Raw genomic sequence first — 13,758 nt, 5'->3', positions numbered from 1 at the left:
TTGCTTACTTGTGTTGATGTTTGATGTGTGCTCTTGAACCATGAGTTTCCTTTTTGAGCTTAATTTGAAGATCATTATCATGTTCATCCATGTGGAAGTTACAAGATACATTGAGGATCTCTTATGAGACTTGTGTGATTGCTTATGCTTTGTGCTTGCTTATTCCAAAGGATGGGAACTTACTTGGATCATCTATATGATCTCAAGAGAGGAACTCCTAGCGTGGTTTCATTCCATATCCCTGACCTCTTTGTTCTCTTTAGGACTTAACCTTTTCATCTTCATTTCTCCACCCTAACCTAAACCAAAACCTTTTGTGCAAACATTTGACTTTGTTTTCAACATTAGAAACCTAAGCCTTATGCTTTTGATTTTCAAACTTTCTTTTCATAACACTCATTTTTGAATTGAATCCTTAAGTCAACTTTGACCATTTTTGTATATACTTCTAATTGGTAAATATAACCCATTCAAATGTTTCTTTTGTGGTTTCAATGATCACTTCTTAATCAAAATTTTCATAACCTTTAGCTATTAGGTTTGAGTTATGTTTGTGGTAGATGTAATACTCACCTATGTCCTTAGTGATGGACAATGAACCTTCCATGCTTATTATAGGGTTAACCCCTCACTAGCATGTTGAAGCTATCCTCACATGGTGGACTTGTGGTTTTTCAGGTTGAGTTTTCTCCCTTTGATAACAAAAGACCTTGAGGCTTTTGGACCAATCAATCCACTCATTTGTTTTTGAGATTTTTTACCCGAACTACGAGGTTTTGATCCTAATCTTTTTATAAGAGGGTACGTAGGCAATGGGTTTATCCATCCAAACACAAAATGTAAATAACTTGTACATTCTTTTCTCATCTTTTCAACCATGTTTGCACAAATAACATTTCACAAAAACAATAACCTTTGCAACCAAGTGTGAAAAGGGCTCCCTAGGAGTACCTAGGATGTTTTGGGTGCCTAACACCTTCCCATTGCATAACCAACCCCCTTACCCAGATCTCTGTTTCTTTTACTAGTTTTGTTTTTAAAACTTTTAGGTTTTTGTTCGCTTTCTAACCATTCCTTTGGATAAATAGAAGTGCGGTGGCGACTCGACTTTGTATGATTTACCTTGGATTTAGTCAATATCTCCAATGGTAACGAATACACCGCTACACCCCTCATAGAAGATTTCCCTCCAGTAAAGCAGAAACTAAGGAGAACTCGGTCCGACATGGCGATGAAAATCAAGGAGGAGGTTCAAAAGCAGCATGACACATGCTTTCTGGCAGTAGAAAAATACCCTCAACGGATTGCTAATATTGTGCTTGTGCCCAAAAAGGATGGGAAAGTGTGCATGTGCATTGACTATAGAGACTTGAACAGAGCTAGCCCAAAGGACGACTTCCCATTGCCTCACATTGATGTGCTAGTGGACAATACAACTCAGTTCTCCGTCTTCTCTTTCATGGATGATTTCTCCAGCTACAACCAGATTAAAATGGCCCCAAATGACATGGAAAAAACTAATTTCATCATCTCGTGGGAAACTTTTTGCTATAAGGTTATGCCCTTTGGCTTAATGAATGCTAGTACAACATACCAATATTCAATGGTGACACTCTTTCATGACATGATTCATAAAGAGATTGAAGTTCTATGTTGACGATATGATTGCGAAATCCCAAACTGAAGAAGAGCATCTAGTCAATATGGAGAAACTGTTTGCCCGTCTAAGGAAGTTCAGATTAAGGCTAAACCCCAACAAATGCACCTTTGGGGTAAGATCCGACAAACTGCTAGGATTCATTGTCAGCCAACGAGGCATTGAAGTCGATTCCGAGAAGGTCAAAGCCATACAAGCTATGCCAACACTGAAAACTGATAAATAGGTCTGTCGATTTCTAGGAAAATTGAATTAGATCTCCAGATTTATATCTCACCTCACGGCCACATGTGAGCCAATCTTCAAACTGCTTCACAAAGATCAGGCAGTCATATGGAATGACAATTGCTAAAATGCTTTTGAGAAGATCAAAGAATACTTGCAAGAGCCTCTGATCTTGATGCCTCATGTGCCAAGGAGACCTCTTATCATGTAGTTGACAGTCCTCGAAGGGTCAATGGGATGTGTTCTCGATCAATATGATGAGACTGGAAGGAAAGAGCACATAATTTACTACTTGAGCAAGAAGTTCACCGACTGCGAGATTAGGTATTTAATGCTTGAAAAGACATGATGTGCACTTGCTTTGGCTTCCAAATGCTTGAGACAATACATGATTACACATACAACATTCCTAATATCCATGATGGATCCTGTCAAGTAAATCTTTGAAAAGCCTGCTCTGATAGGAAGAGTCGCCAGTTGGCAGATGGCCCTGACTGAGTATGACATCCAACATGTCACACAAAAGGTTGTCAAAGGGAGTGTCTTATCATAATATCTTACCCATCAAACCTTGGAGGACTATCAATTAATGTGCTTTGTATTCCCCGATGAGGATATCATGTTAATAAGGGATTGCAACATTCCCGACCCCGATGAAGGACTAGAACCTGAATCACGTTGGACACTTGTGTTCGACAATACTTCTAACTCTCAAGGAAATGGAATTGGGGAAGTCATCATATCCCCAAATATTTTTCATCTACCCTTCACCGTAAGGTTGTGCTTCGATTAGACCAACAATATGGCGGAGTATGAGGCTTGCATCCTTGGCATTGAAGCAACTATTGATCTAAGGATCAAAATTCTTGAAGTATATGATGATTCAGCCTTGGTAATCATCCAAGTAAAAGGATATTGGGAAGCTCGTGATCACAATTTAAAATTCCGAATAGTCAAAAGTTAGATACATGTGTTACAAACCTTCCTTCTAAATTTGAGTTCGACCTGACGGTTAATGAATCAGGGATCGTCGATTTAGTGAGACTGGTTGCAGAAAAATAGGAATGAATTTCTCTCATTTTCTCTCTCTTTTGAATTCTTATTTTCTCTATATCTCTCTTAACCCTAAATTGATCCTCCCCACTTTAATAAATAAGACAAATGGACTAATCATATTCGAGTCTTTCTCCACGTAGGAAGGGAGCCCAAACCCAACAGATACATCTCGTTTAAATCGTCTGTACATCTATACATTAGTTTAACTATTTATCCTTTATTATTAATATATTATTTTGCTTTTAAAAATAATATATTATCAATATATTATTTAAGTTACTTAAAAGGTGTGTTTAGAGTTGTAGATATTGGGTTGGTATCAAATCAATATTAATTGAAAGATGATATGAAAGGTTATAACATTACCGAAATGGTGATATCCTAATTTAGTTGTTAAAAATGGCTAAAAAACACAATGAAATGAAAAGGGAAAACACAATAATCCAAATTCGAATGAAACTTATTTGGAAAACATGATGTTACATCATGCACTAAATTTAGTATATTGAATTTATGCACTGCTAAATATAACTCTATTTTGCAGGATATGTCCATGGTGGAGGAGGTCATCCCTAACCTTGTTGATGAAACAATGAATAGATTACTCACTATGATCCCTTCTTTGCAGGAAATAAAAGTTGTTGTGTTTAGCCTTAACAAGGATGTTGCCCCTGGTCCGGATGGCTTAGGCCCCTATTTTTACCAGTCTTATTGGGATATTGTTCAGCACGATGTGGTTTTGGCTATGATTGACTTCTTTAAGACTGGCTGGCTCACGCCTAACTTCAAATCGGTCACCCTTATTCTCATCCCCAAGTCCAACACTTCTGATTCTATAGACCATTACATGCTAATTGCGATGGCCAACTTCAAGTTCAAAATTATCTCTAAAATCCTGGCTGACAAGCTTTCCTCCATTCTTTCAATGATAATTTACAAAGAGAAAAAAGTTTCATCCATGGTAGATCCATTGAAGACTGCACTATTCTCGCCTCTGAAGCTGCAAACTTGCTGAATCACAAAGCCTTTAGGGGTAACTTGGCCTTAAAGATTGATATTGTGAAAGCTTTTGACACTATTGAATGGCCTTTTTGATCAAGGTGCTAAGTACTTTTGGTTTCAAAGACACCTTATGCTCTTGGATCCATTCTATCCTTAGCTCGACTAAGTTATCTATTTGTGTGAACGACTCTATGCATGGTTTTTAAATTTGTTTTATAAAAATGTGTTGTTTGATTTCTTAGTCGTTCAAAATTTTAAGGCCTAAATTCTAAACTAATTCGTTGTTGTTTAATAGTAGAAATACGTTCAAACTATATTTTATCGGAAATAAAAGAGATGTGTATTAGATAAAAGTCTCACATTTTGAGTGATAATTTGAACTATAGTTTTAGAATGGAAGATAACAGTCACCTTACAAAATTTTGTGAAGTTGAATTATATCAACTCAAATTCGAAGAAAACATTTTCCATTAGTGTATTTCTTTTGCAAAAGCATAATCTTTAATAAAAGTGAACATTTGTGGGATGGAAAAAACATTATTGGTACTCCTACTATATATGTCCTAAAGTTATGTATGATTGTTCTAACAAATTAAAACTAAACGTATTTTGGATTTTACAAGGCATGAGTAAAAGCATCACGTACTTTACTTTTAACACATATCATGCACTTGTCGTCATAATAATGCTTTTCAATCTATTTTAAGTTGTCGCTTATTGGAAACGAAGCATGAGATTTTATGGAGTGATCATTGAAAACAAAAACAATAGCAATGGTTGTTTTGGGTGGGGTTTGTGGTGCATTATTTGGATAACAAAGGTCCTTAGCTTTGGTTAAATCATCATGATATTATTGATTTATATAGATGATTTTCTGTGTGATGATTAGTCAGCATCATAAAGCTGATAGGAATCAAGAACCAGATCAAGACGTTCACTAATATTGGTAGACAAGTTATTGATAATGATATATGTCCTACTAGACAACTCAAATCTATTGTATAAAACAATGGAACCAGACAAGGGATGTTTGTTTCTTAAGCAAAGGAGGTGATACTCATCTTTCTCAATTGTTCCGGACCGGACCCAAATCCTTCTTAAACTCCACCATGGAGGAGTACGTTAAGAATCCGCGTCATCAGCACCAGAACTATAACTGTTCTATACGTATAGGTAGATATTATTGGACGAATACGTTAACAAAGATCCGTGTTTACTATCTTTTACTTATATTTCTCTTTAATCTTATATACCGGTTGTTGCTTTTGCGTGTTATAACGCTAATTATGTTCAAAGCACTTATATTGAGTGGCTAAGACATCATAGAAATTGAGTCGAATACTTAAACTCGAGTTTGACTTGTGAAAAAACAGATAACTTGTTAATAAGTCATTGATGTTAAGGGTTCAAACAGTCGAGCCGAACCGATTCCCGAGTTGGATTTGTTAAAAAGATAGATGACAAGATTTGTACTGACCTGTTAATGAATAATAAAGCTAGCTTTATTATGGGTCCATAGACCATTTTTCTTTGTTGGAAGTTTTCGACAATTTTAGAAATTTGGATGAGTTTGCATGTCTATTATTTCTGCATTTCAGTGTATCATAATTTTCTTTGATTTGTTTTCTTGTTAATAATTTTCCTTTGCTTTCGGTCACACACGGTTAGCACAATCAGACTGATATAACAGGCAAATCTTCATGTAAGATAAAATGGGCAAGACATCTTTATGGTTTTGTGGTTGAAACTTGAAAGTGACTATCCAACTTGAAAAAAAAGTGTATAGACCCCATTATAGTCCAATCATTTACATGCAATTCAATCACTCATTATTTTTTCCACTCAAACTCTCATATAACCACACACACTGCATAGCAGAAAATCGCGATCAAATGCAGTTAATACAATACAGTTTTAATCACCGTCGCAGTGTAGTCTCCGATACATAAAAACCTCGTGGTTGCTCGTGATTTGCGTGGGAAGAAGGAACTATAACTCAAGTGCCATGAAGAGAACAAGTGAATGGTATGCTTCTGGTTTTCTGAAACTCGCTCTTTGGGTTATTTGCCAATGCTAATGTGAACTTTTTCTTAGATGAGATGAAAATGACTGAAAATTGAACTATTTATTACAGGAACTATTCTCAGGAGATTCCAAGTGATGTCACTATTCAAATTGGTGAAGCTTCTTATTCATTGCACAAGGTATGCATGAACAAGTTAGGATCATTAAATGGAGAGTACTATGATAGAATATTATGACGCTGTTTGATCTTTGTAGCCGACTTCACTTCACGTATTAGTATTAAAAGTTGTTAATTTTGAAACCAATAATTATTGAATTCTTTTTCATGTCGAATATAATTTGCAGTTTCCATTAATTTCGAAAAGTGGATATATAAGGAAGCTCATTTCACAATCTAGTGATGCTACTTCGGATACTCCGCTGATTGAACTCATTGACATCCCGGGTGGATCAGAAGCATTTGAACTAGCAGCAAAATTCTGCTATGGTATAAACTTCGAAATAAGCGTCGAAAACATCGCTATGCTACGCTGCGTGGCCGAGTATCTTGAGATGGCAGAAGACTATTCGGTCGGAAACTTGACAGGAAGAACCGATTCTTATTTGAATGACGTCGCACTCAAGAGCATGTCAGGAGCAATATCTATCTTACATATATCAGAAACTCTTCTTCCAGTTGCAGAGAAAGCGAAATTGGTTAGTAGATGCATAGATGCGATAGCATATATAGCATCGAAAGAAAGCCAGTTTTGTTCATCTGGTAGAAGTGATGGTAGTAGCAATGAAAGAGTGATGAACTCTTCCACTGCTTCTCATCTCAGGCCAGTTGTTGATTGGTGGGCTGAAGATCTTACTGTTCTTAGAATTGATTTTTTTCAAAGAGTTCTAATTGCTATGATGGCTAGAGGGTTTAAACAGTGTGGTATTGGTCCTATTATAATGCTTTATTCACAGAAATCTCTCAGAGGTTTGGTAAGATCCTGTACATAAGAACAAAATGTTTCATATCGAATTCGTTTTAGGTTCACAATTCGAACCTGCGTCTCTGCAGTCTGATGTCCCTGCACGGGACGTGAAACTCTTGGTTTTATATATATTGAATCTTGTAATTTTTTGTGTGTGGTGTAGGAGATATTTGGAAAGGGAAGGAAGGAGATCGAACCGCATGAAGAGCATGAAAAGAGAATCATTTTAGAGATACTAGTGAGCCTAATGCCGAGGGAGAAGAATGCGATATCCGTCGGTTTTCTCTCTATATGGCTTAAGGCAGCAATATATCTTGAGACAACTGTTGCTTGCAGGTTTGATTTGGAGAGGAGAATAGCCATGCAGTTAGGACAAGCCGTTTTGGATGATCTTCTTATTCCTTCTTATAGCGGCGAAACCTCGTTCGATGTAGATACCGTGCAAAGAATCATGATGAATTACCTTGAATCTGAACTTGAAAATCATTCAGGCTATAATGAACAAGATGAATACTTTTCTTCTCCACAAAGGGATGTTATTAAGGTTGGAAGGCTATTAGAGAGTTATCTTGCTGAAATAGCGACCGATAGAAATTTATCGGTTTCGAAGTTTATCTGTCTTGCTGAACTAATGCCTGAGAAATCAAGAACAATAGAAGATGGAATGTATAGAGCCATAGACATCTATCTTAAGGTACATTTCTATACTAATATTTTCGAACACAGTTTTCTTCGTCACAAACCACAGTTCTGATAAAGTTAGAACTCAAACTTATCAGGCTCATCCGTTTCTAAGCGACGCGGACAGAAAGAAAGTTTGCAGCATGATGGACTGTCAGAAGCTATCGCGAGAGGCGCGCGCACATGCTGCGCAAAACAGTCGACTTCCTGCTCAAAATGTGGCTCAAGTTCTCTATTATGACCAGCAGCGTCTTCGCGACTTTATGGATGGAACTGGCAGCGTAGGTTCGGATTCTCCTTCGACGCCTGACAAGAGGAATGTATACTCATCAGAGCTTTATCCCGCTTCAAATGAGGTTTCGAAACTAAGAAGAGAAAATGAAGAACTGAAGTTAGAGATAACGAAACTTAAAACGAAAATAAAAGAGATTGAAAAATGTACAGTTGAATATGGTGTTAGTACTAATAGTCCTTTGTTAAATTCTTCCTCACCTTCAGCTGATAAGCCTCCTTTGCATAGAAAATCATTCCTAAACTCAGTGTCCCGAAAACTCGGCCGTCTTTCTCCGTTTTCACGCAATGGTCCTATCTTAACACCGGCCAAAGATCGCATAAAGCTAGACAAGGTTCGACGCTACTCCATATCGTAATATTGTGTGTGATATAATAGTCTATTTTCTGTATTGAAAATATGACTGTTATTTGAATGTAATTTGATTTATATTGTTCGTATTATCGTGTTAGTAATTTTGATATTTTTTGTTAGTAATATTTTCTTCTCTTACTATTCTGAAAATGCAATGTCTTTAATATTAATAGTGTTCTCTTATACTTTCTTATTACTCTAATTCTTAAGTTTCACATTTCTCGTAGCTAAATTAGAAGCTATTAGATTGTTATTATCTTATGCTATAAATCATGATATGATATCATTCTTTTGTAAATGGAAGTTAAAAATTCATTCTTAAATTATGTTATTAATAAAAAAATATATCTTAAACACCTTTGGGACATGTTGACTCAAAGAAACATGAACAAGTTTTCAAACTAAAGAAATTATTTTGTGGTTTAAACATGAATCCCTTCAATGAAACTCAACCATAAACCTAGTTATTGTGTGTCAGAAATTATTTATTTTTGTTCGATTTACCACTGAAATGTTTGTGAAATATTCTAATTTAAATCAATGAAAAAAGTGTTTCTTATCACTTCATTTTTGTTTGGTGTTTCCTATTTTTATTTATTTTTGGCACCATACTAAAAATAATATACAAGTAATTTTCTCAAATATCTTTTATGTATACTTTTATGTTAGATATGTCTAAGTAGTAGCCTTAGAATTTATGATAATGAGGACTCTCCAAATGACATGCCTTATGTAGGTTCCTTGCTAAATGTTAATAACAAAAAAAATACAAATACTATTTGTTTTATTTTTCTGTTTTAAAATGCACATATCTACGTTGATAACGAGATATTCATATTGACAAAACTCATATTTTGAATATATTTGATTTTAAAGGATCCTAGACAAAGGACTTGCATTGACGAAGGATCCTAGACAAAGGACTTGCATTGACGAATGTAGGTAGTTCATTAGTTTATGATAAGATAGTAGGCTGACGAAAGTAGGTATTACCTCTATATTGTATTTGTTTCTACACAACACATTTCTAGGAATCAATATAAACTAAGAACCAACGTGCGCAAGTCTCGGATAGAAATCATAGTTCTAAATCTTTTTTTTTAAACTATTAAAAACCAATCAAAACCATTTCAAAATAAAAAACAATCACCGCATTAGCTAAACAACGTAGTAAGCGAATTTGGTAGTTTAAATGATCCAGAGTGGAACGATAAATTTTTATTACTTCGATTAAATTCACATGCTTGTAGTCTTTTAAGTTTTTGATACCGTTGTCGGGCAATATTTTTTATATTGAATTCTCTTATTTCACCATCTAGACTAAGATAACATTTTCTTGTTTATTTTTAATTTTTTTGTTATCGGTTGAATGTAAAAAATCCAAAGTCTTTGGAATCTTGTCAAATATGATAAACAAAATTGAATGCTATTTCAACAAAATGCGTCGACAACAACAAAAAGCAATAGCAGCCCCGAGCCGCTCCCTAAAAGATTACGCTACCCCCACTGAGGAGGAACCTCACTTGAGTATTGTGCACTCAACTATTGAGGCGAACAATTTTGTTCTGAAATCCACTTTGCTGTCTATGGTAGAATATAACAAGTTCTATGGTTCACTTATAGATGATCCAAATTTATATTCATCCATTTTTGAGGAATTTTGTGACACTATAAAAATAGATGGTGTTAACCCTGTAGTCTTCCGATTGAAACTATTTCCATTTACCGTAAGGGATAGAGTCAGATTGTAACACCCTGCTTCCTGACTCGACAAATAATTACATGAAACATGTATAACACATAAAATCTTCAAGTAGAATGCTACTCAAACATCAACAAAATGCATGTGAGCCACATAATTCAAAATTAAAACATTTGATAAGTAGCGGAAATTATAAAAATACTTGGCATTAAAAGCATCAACAACATTATTAGTTTGAAAAATGATTCATCATCAAAAAACAAAGTAAAGATATACAACATAAAATAAAGTAAAAGAACAACTCGTTCCCCTCATGTTACATATTAGAGCGACTCCACTATAAGACTCGATCGACAAGTAACTAAAGAGGCACAATGTCATTCTCAACATCAAGCTCCTACTCAGGTGCCAAAATGTTTGTACTCCAAAAGAGTACGAACGCAACAACACAAAAAGATGGTGAGAATCATTCAAATAATAATTGGTGCACAAAATGATCAGAGTAGATTCACACATCACAATCATGCATATATCAACATGCACCAAAATATCAAGTATTCATTATCCATCCACATCATGATCAATCACCAACCACACAAATTATACAAGAGTACTCATCAATACACAAACATCTCCTTTGCACAACCATTATGTAATGCAATACAACATCGATTCAACCAAAATCACAACTCAACTCTATATGCACGAGGTACTGACTCAACATTTTGTTATTCATATAAACAGGGTCCCTTATCTAAATTTTTATTAATACTTGGATTTTTATTTTTATTTTCTATATCTATTTTTATTTTCTTTTTTATTGTTATTAATTTATTATTTAATTTTCTATTTTTTAGTTATTGTTAATTGGTGCAGTGCTACAAAGATATTTTTTGTTTGTTTATGTGAGGTTCAGGATAGAGTAATAAAAGAAACAACTCAGTTAGCACAGTTAACAAGGAAATAATAAGAAGAAATAGTCATGGCCAATCCACCCAAGCATACCATGGGAGACTCTTGCAGGAGAACTGATGTTGGGAGGATAACTCTCGGGTTCCAACCGATTAATCCTATTAATTAACATTAAAAGTGTTGTTCTTGCAAGTTTGAGAGATAACCAGTTCGATATAAGTGATATTAGAGATCAATGAGAGCATCTGATTCGTTTTTACCAGACTTGTTTGATGTGAAAATTAGATTGAGTAACTAAGAGTCAGATAAAGTTGAGGTTATTTTGGTTTTTTAAACCGAAAGGGCAAAAGATTGACTATATTATTTACCAAGTGAAACCATTCACTAGCGGTCTAAAAGCTCAATGTTATTGTTCATGAAAATGTTAGTTAGGTTCAGATACTACATTGTGATTTTTGTGGATAAGGACATGATAATGACAAATATATTCTATAGGGATACACAGAAGAAACGTATTATGTTGGAAATTTTCAAAGAGGTCAAAATTATTCTAATACTTATAATGCAAGTTACAATGATCACTCGAACGTCAAGAGGAGTAACAACCAATGAGCTCCTCAAGAGCCTCAAGTTCTTCAAGCACCATAACACATGAAACCATCACCAATGAAAGAAGCCTTGGCTAATTTTATGAAAGCCACTCAAGTATGTTTTGAACAAGTAGGAATAAATCAGAAAGAAATGTTTAAGACCCAAGAAACAATGTCCCAGAGTAAGGACACCATGAGCAAGAGCACTGAAGCTTCCATAAAAAATTTAGAAATGAAAATTGATCAATTATCTAGACAAAAGCAGCACAAGCTATTTCAAGTGGGAGATTTATTGGAAATACGATCGACAACTCAAACAATGAGAGTTGTAAATCCATTGAGTTGAAAAATAGAGTGATACTTTCAAATATAAAGGTTAGTGATGATAGAAAAGATACAAGTAAGGGTGAGAAAAAGAGTTAAAAAGAGGTGGAGAAAAAAATTAGAGGAGAAAATGTGAGGTAATAGGCGAAGACGAAGTTAGGAGTGATACCCTTATCAAACTCATAGATAGAAAATCACCATAGAGAAGGACTAAGAAAAAAAATCCTGAATGAACCTAACTTAGAGCTACCTGACTACATCAAACCATCTTACTCGATCTTGAAAAAGAAATTAAAGAAGGAAATGGAAGTTGGAAAATTCAAAAGATTTATGGAGATGCTGACAAAAATACAGGTTAACATTCCTTTATGTGATGCTCTCGAGAAGATGCCAATTCATGCTAAATTATGAAGGAACTCTTATTGAAAAAGTGTAAATTTAAGTATGACGAGAATATCATTTTGGAGGAAGAGTGCAGCGCAATAATTCAAAGAAAACTTCCACCCAAACTCATTGATTTAGGTATATTTACTATTCCATGTTCTATTGGTTCACTAACTATTGGTCATTCTTTGTGGGACTTAGGATCTAACATTAATCTGATGTCATTATCCATGATGAGAAAGTTAAAATATGGTGAATCAAAGCCAACTTAGATGAATTTGACATTAGATGTTTGTTTTATCACTCATCCTTATGGATTTCTTAAAGATACACTTGTTAGAGTTGACGATTTGTTGTTTCCAGCAAGTTTCATTATTCTTGATATGGCAGGAGACTCTGAAACATAAGTACTTTTAGGTAGACCATTCTTAGCAATAGGTAGAGCTCTAATTGATATGGAATTGGGAGAGTTAATTTTGTGATCCAACAAAGAAAAATTTATGTTTAATGTGTTTGAAGCAATGAAACATCATCAAGAGAATCATCAGTGCTACAAGGTTGATGTAATGGAAGATATAGGTGAAGGAAGTTCAACAAAAAGATCAAAAATCCAATATCCTTGAGCAAAAGATCCTCATCCACATCTAAAGTATGCTCTCATGAGAAACCAATCCTGACCACTTTATCGAACTTATAGTCCTTTGCCTTGTTGTGTTGCGGGAGGAAGTTAAAGAGCTTCATTGATTTTCATGTACCCTTCATATCAACTAATGGCATTTTATTATTTAACTATGAGTAGATATGTTTATTTCGATTAGATCTTACAATAAGCAAATAGTTATACTACGTTGCATCATATGAAAGTTTGATATTATTTGAATGTTTTTATTGTATAATTATTATTCAACTACTTTTGTTCTAAATACTCTTTGTGTGTTGACGAGCTCACAAAGCGAAATTAGACGAGTAGGTACTAATGATGAAAAGTCTACCAATCTGAAATAGAAATTGTTCAACATGTTAATTAACCAGGAATATGTAATTAAGATTTGTTGCTAGAGAATTAACGCACTTAGATAGGCTATGTTTCACATCAAATTAGCCTAAGGATTTAGGGAGTTGTAGTTTAATTTGGCAAGTTGTAAACCAATGAATTGAGTATAATAGTATTGTTAATTCACCATAATATTATAGAATAGTTTCTATTCAAGTAATGCATACTTATAAATAGGGGATAATTAATGGGTTTGAATAAGAAGCGTATGTGATTTTTATGGGCTAGGGCATGATAACGACAAATTTAGTCCATATGGATATACATAAGAAGCGTATTATGTTTAAAATTTTCAAAAATGTAAACCTTATTCTAATACTTATAATGCAAGTTGGAATGATCACTCGAACGTCAAGCGGAGTAACATCCAAGGAGCTCCTCAAGAGCCTCAAGTTCCTCAATTACCACAACACATGAAACCATCACCACTGGAAGAAGCCTTAACTAATTTTTTGAAAGCCACACAAGAAGTTTTTAAACAAGTAGGAAGAAATCAGGAAGCAATGTCTAAGACCCATTAAGCAATATCCCAGAT

General features: G+C 34.6%; 1 protein-coding gene across 1 annotated transcript; it reads left to right on the top strand.

The window, feature by feature from the left end:
• The first annotated feature begins 5,493 nt into the window (after positions 1-5,493).
• Positions 5,494-8,451, top strand: LOC127074379 (BTB/POZ domain-containing protein SR1IP1). Its single transcript, XM_051015690.1, has 5 exons — positions 5,494-5,965; positions 6,075-6,144; positions 6,311-6,937; positions 7,094-7,624; positions 7,710-8,451. The coding sequence occupies exons 1-5, from the start codon at positions 5,946-5,948 to the stop codon at positions 8,259-8,261; spliced, it is 1,800 nt and encodes a 599-aa protein (XP_050871647.1). The 5' UTR covers positions 5,494-5,945; the 3' UTR covers positions 8,262-8,451.
• Positions 8,452-13,758: the final 5,307 nt, after the last annotated feature.

This window comes from Lathyrus oleraceus, chromosome 4 (assembly GCF_024323335.1).
Source record: "Lathyrus oleraceus cultivar Zhongwan6 chromosome 4, CAAS_Psat_ZW6_1.0, whole genome shotgun sequence".
NCBI lineage: Eukaryota > Viridiplantae > Streptophyta > Magnoliopsida > Fabales > Fabaceae > Lathyrus > Lathyrus oleraceus.
The sequence above is the reverse complement of the archived record's forward strand: the minus strand, read 5'-3'. Positions and strand labels throughout refer to the sequence as shown.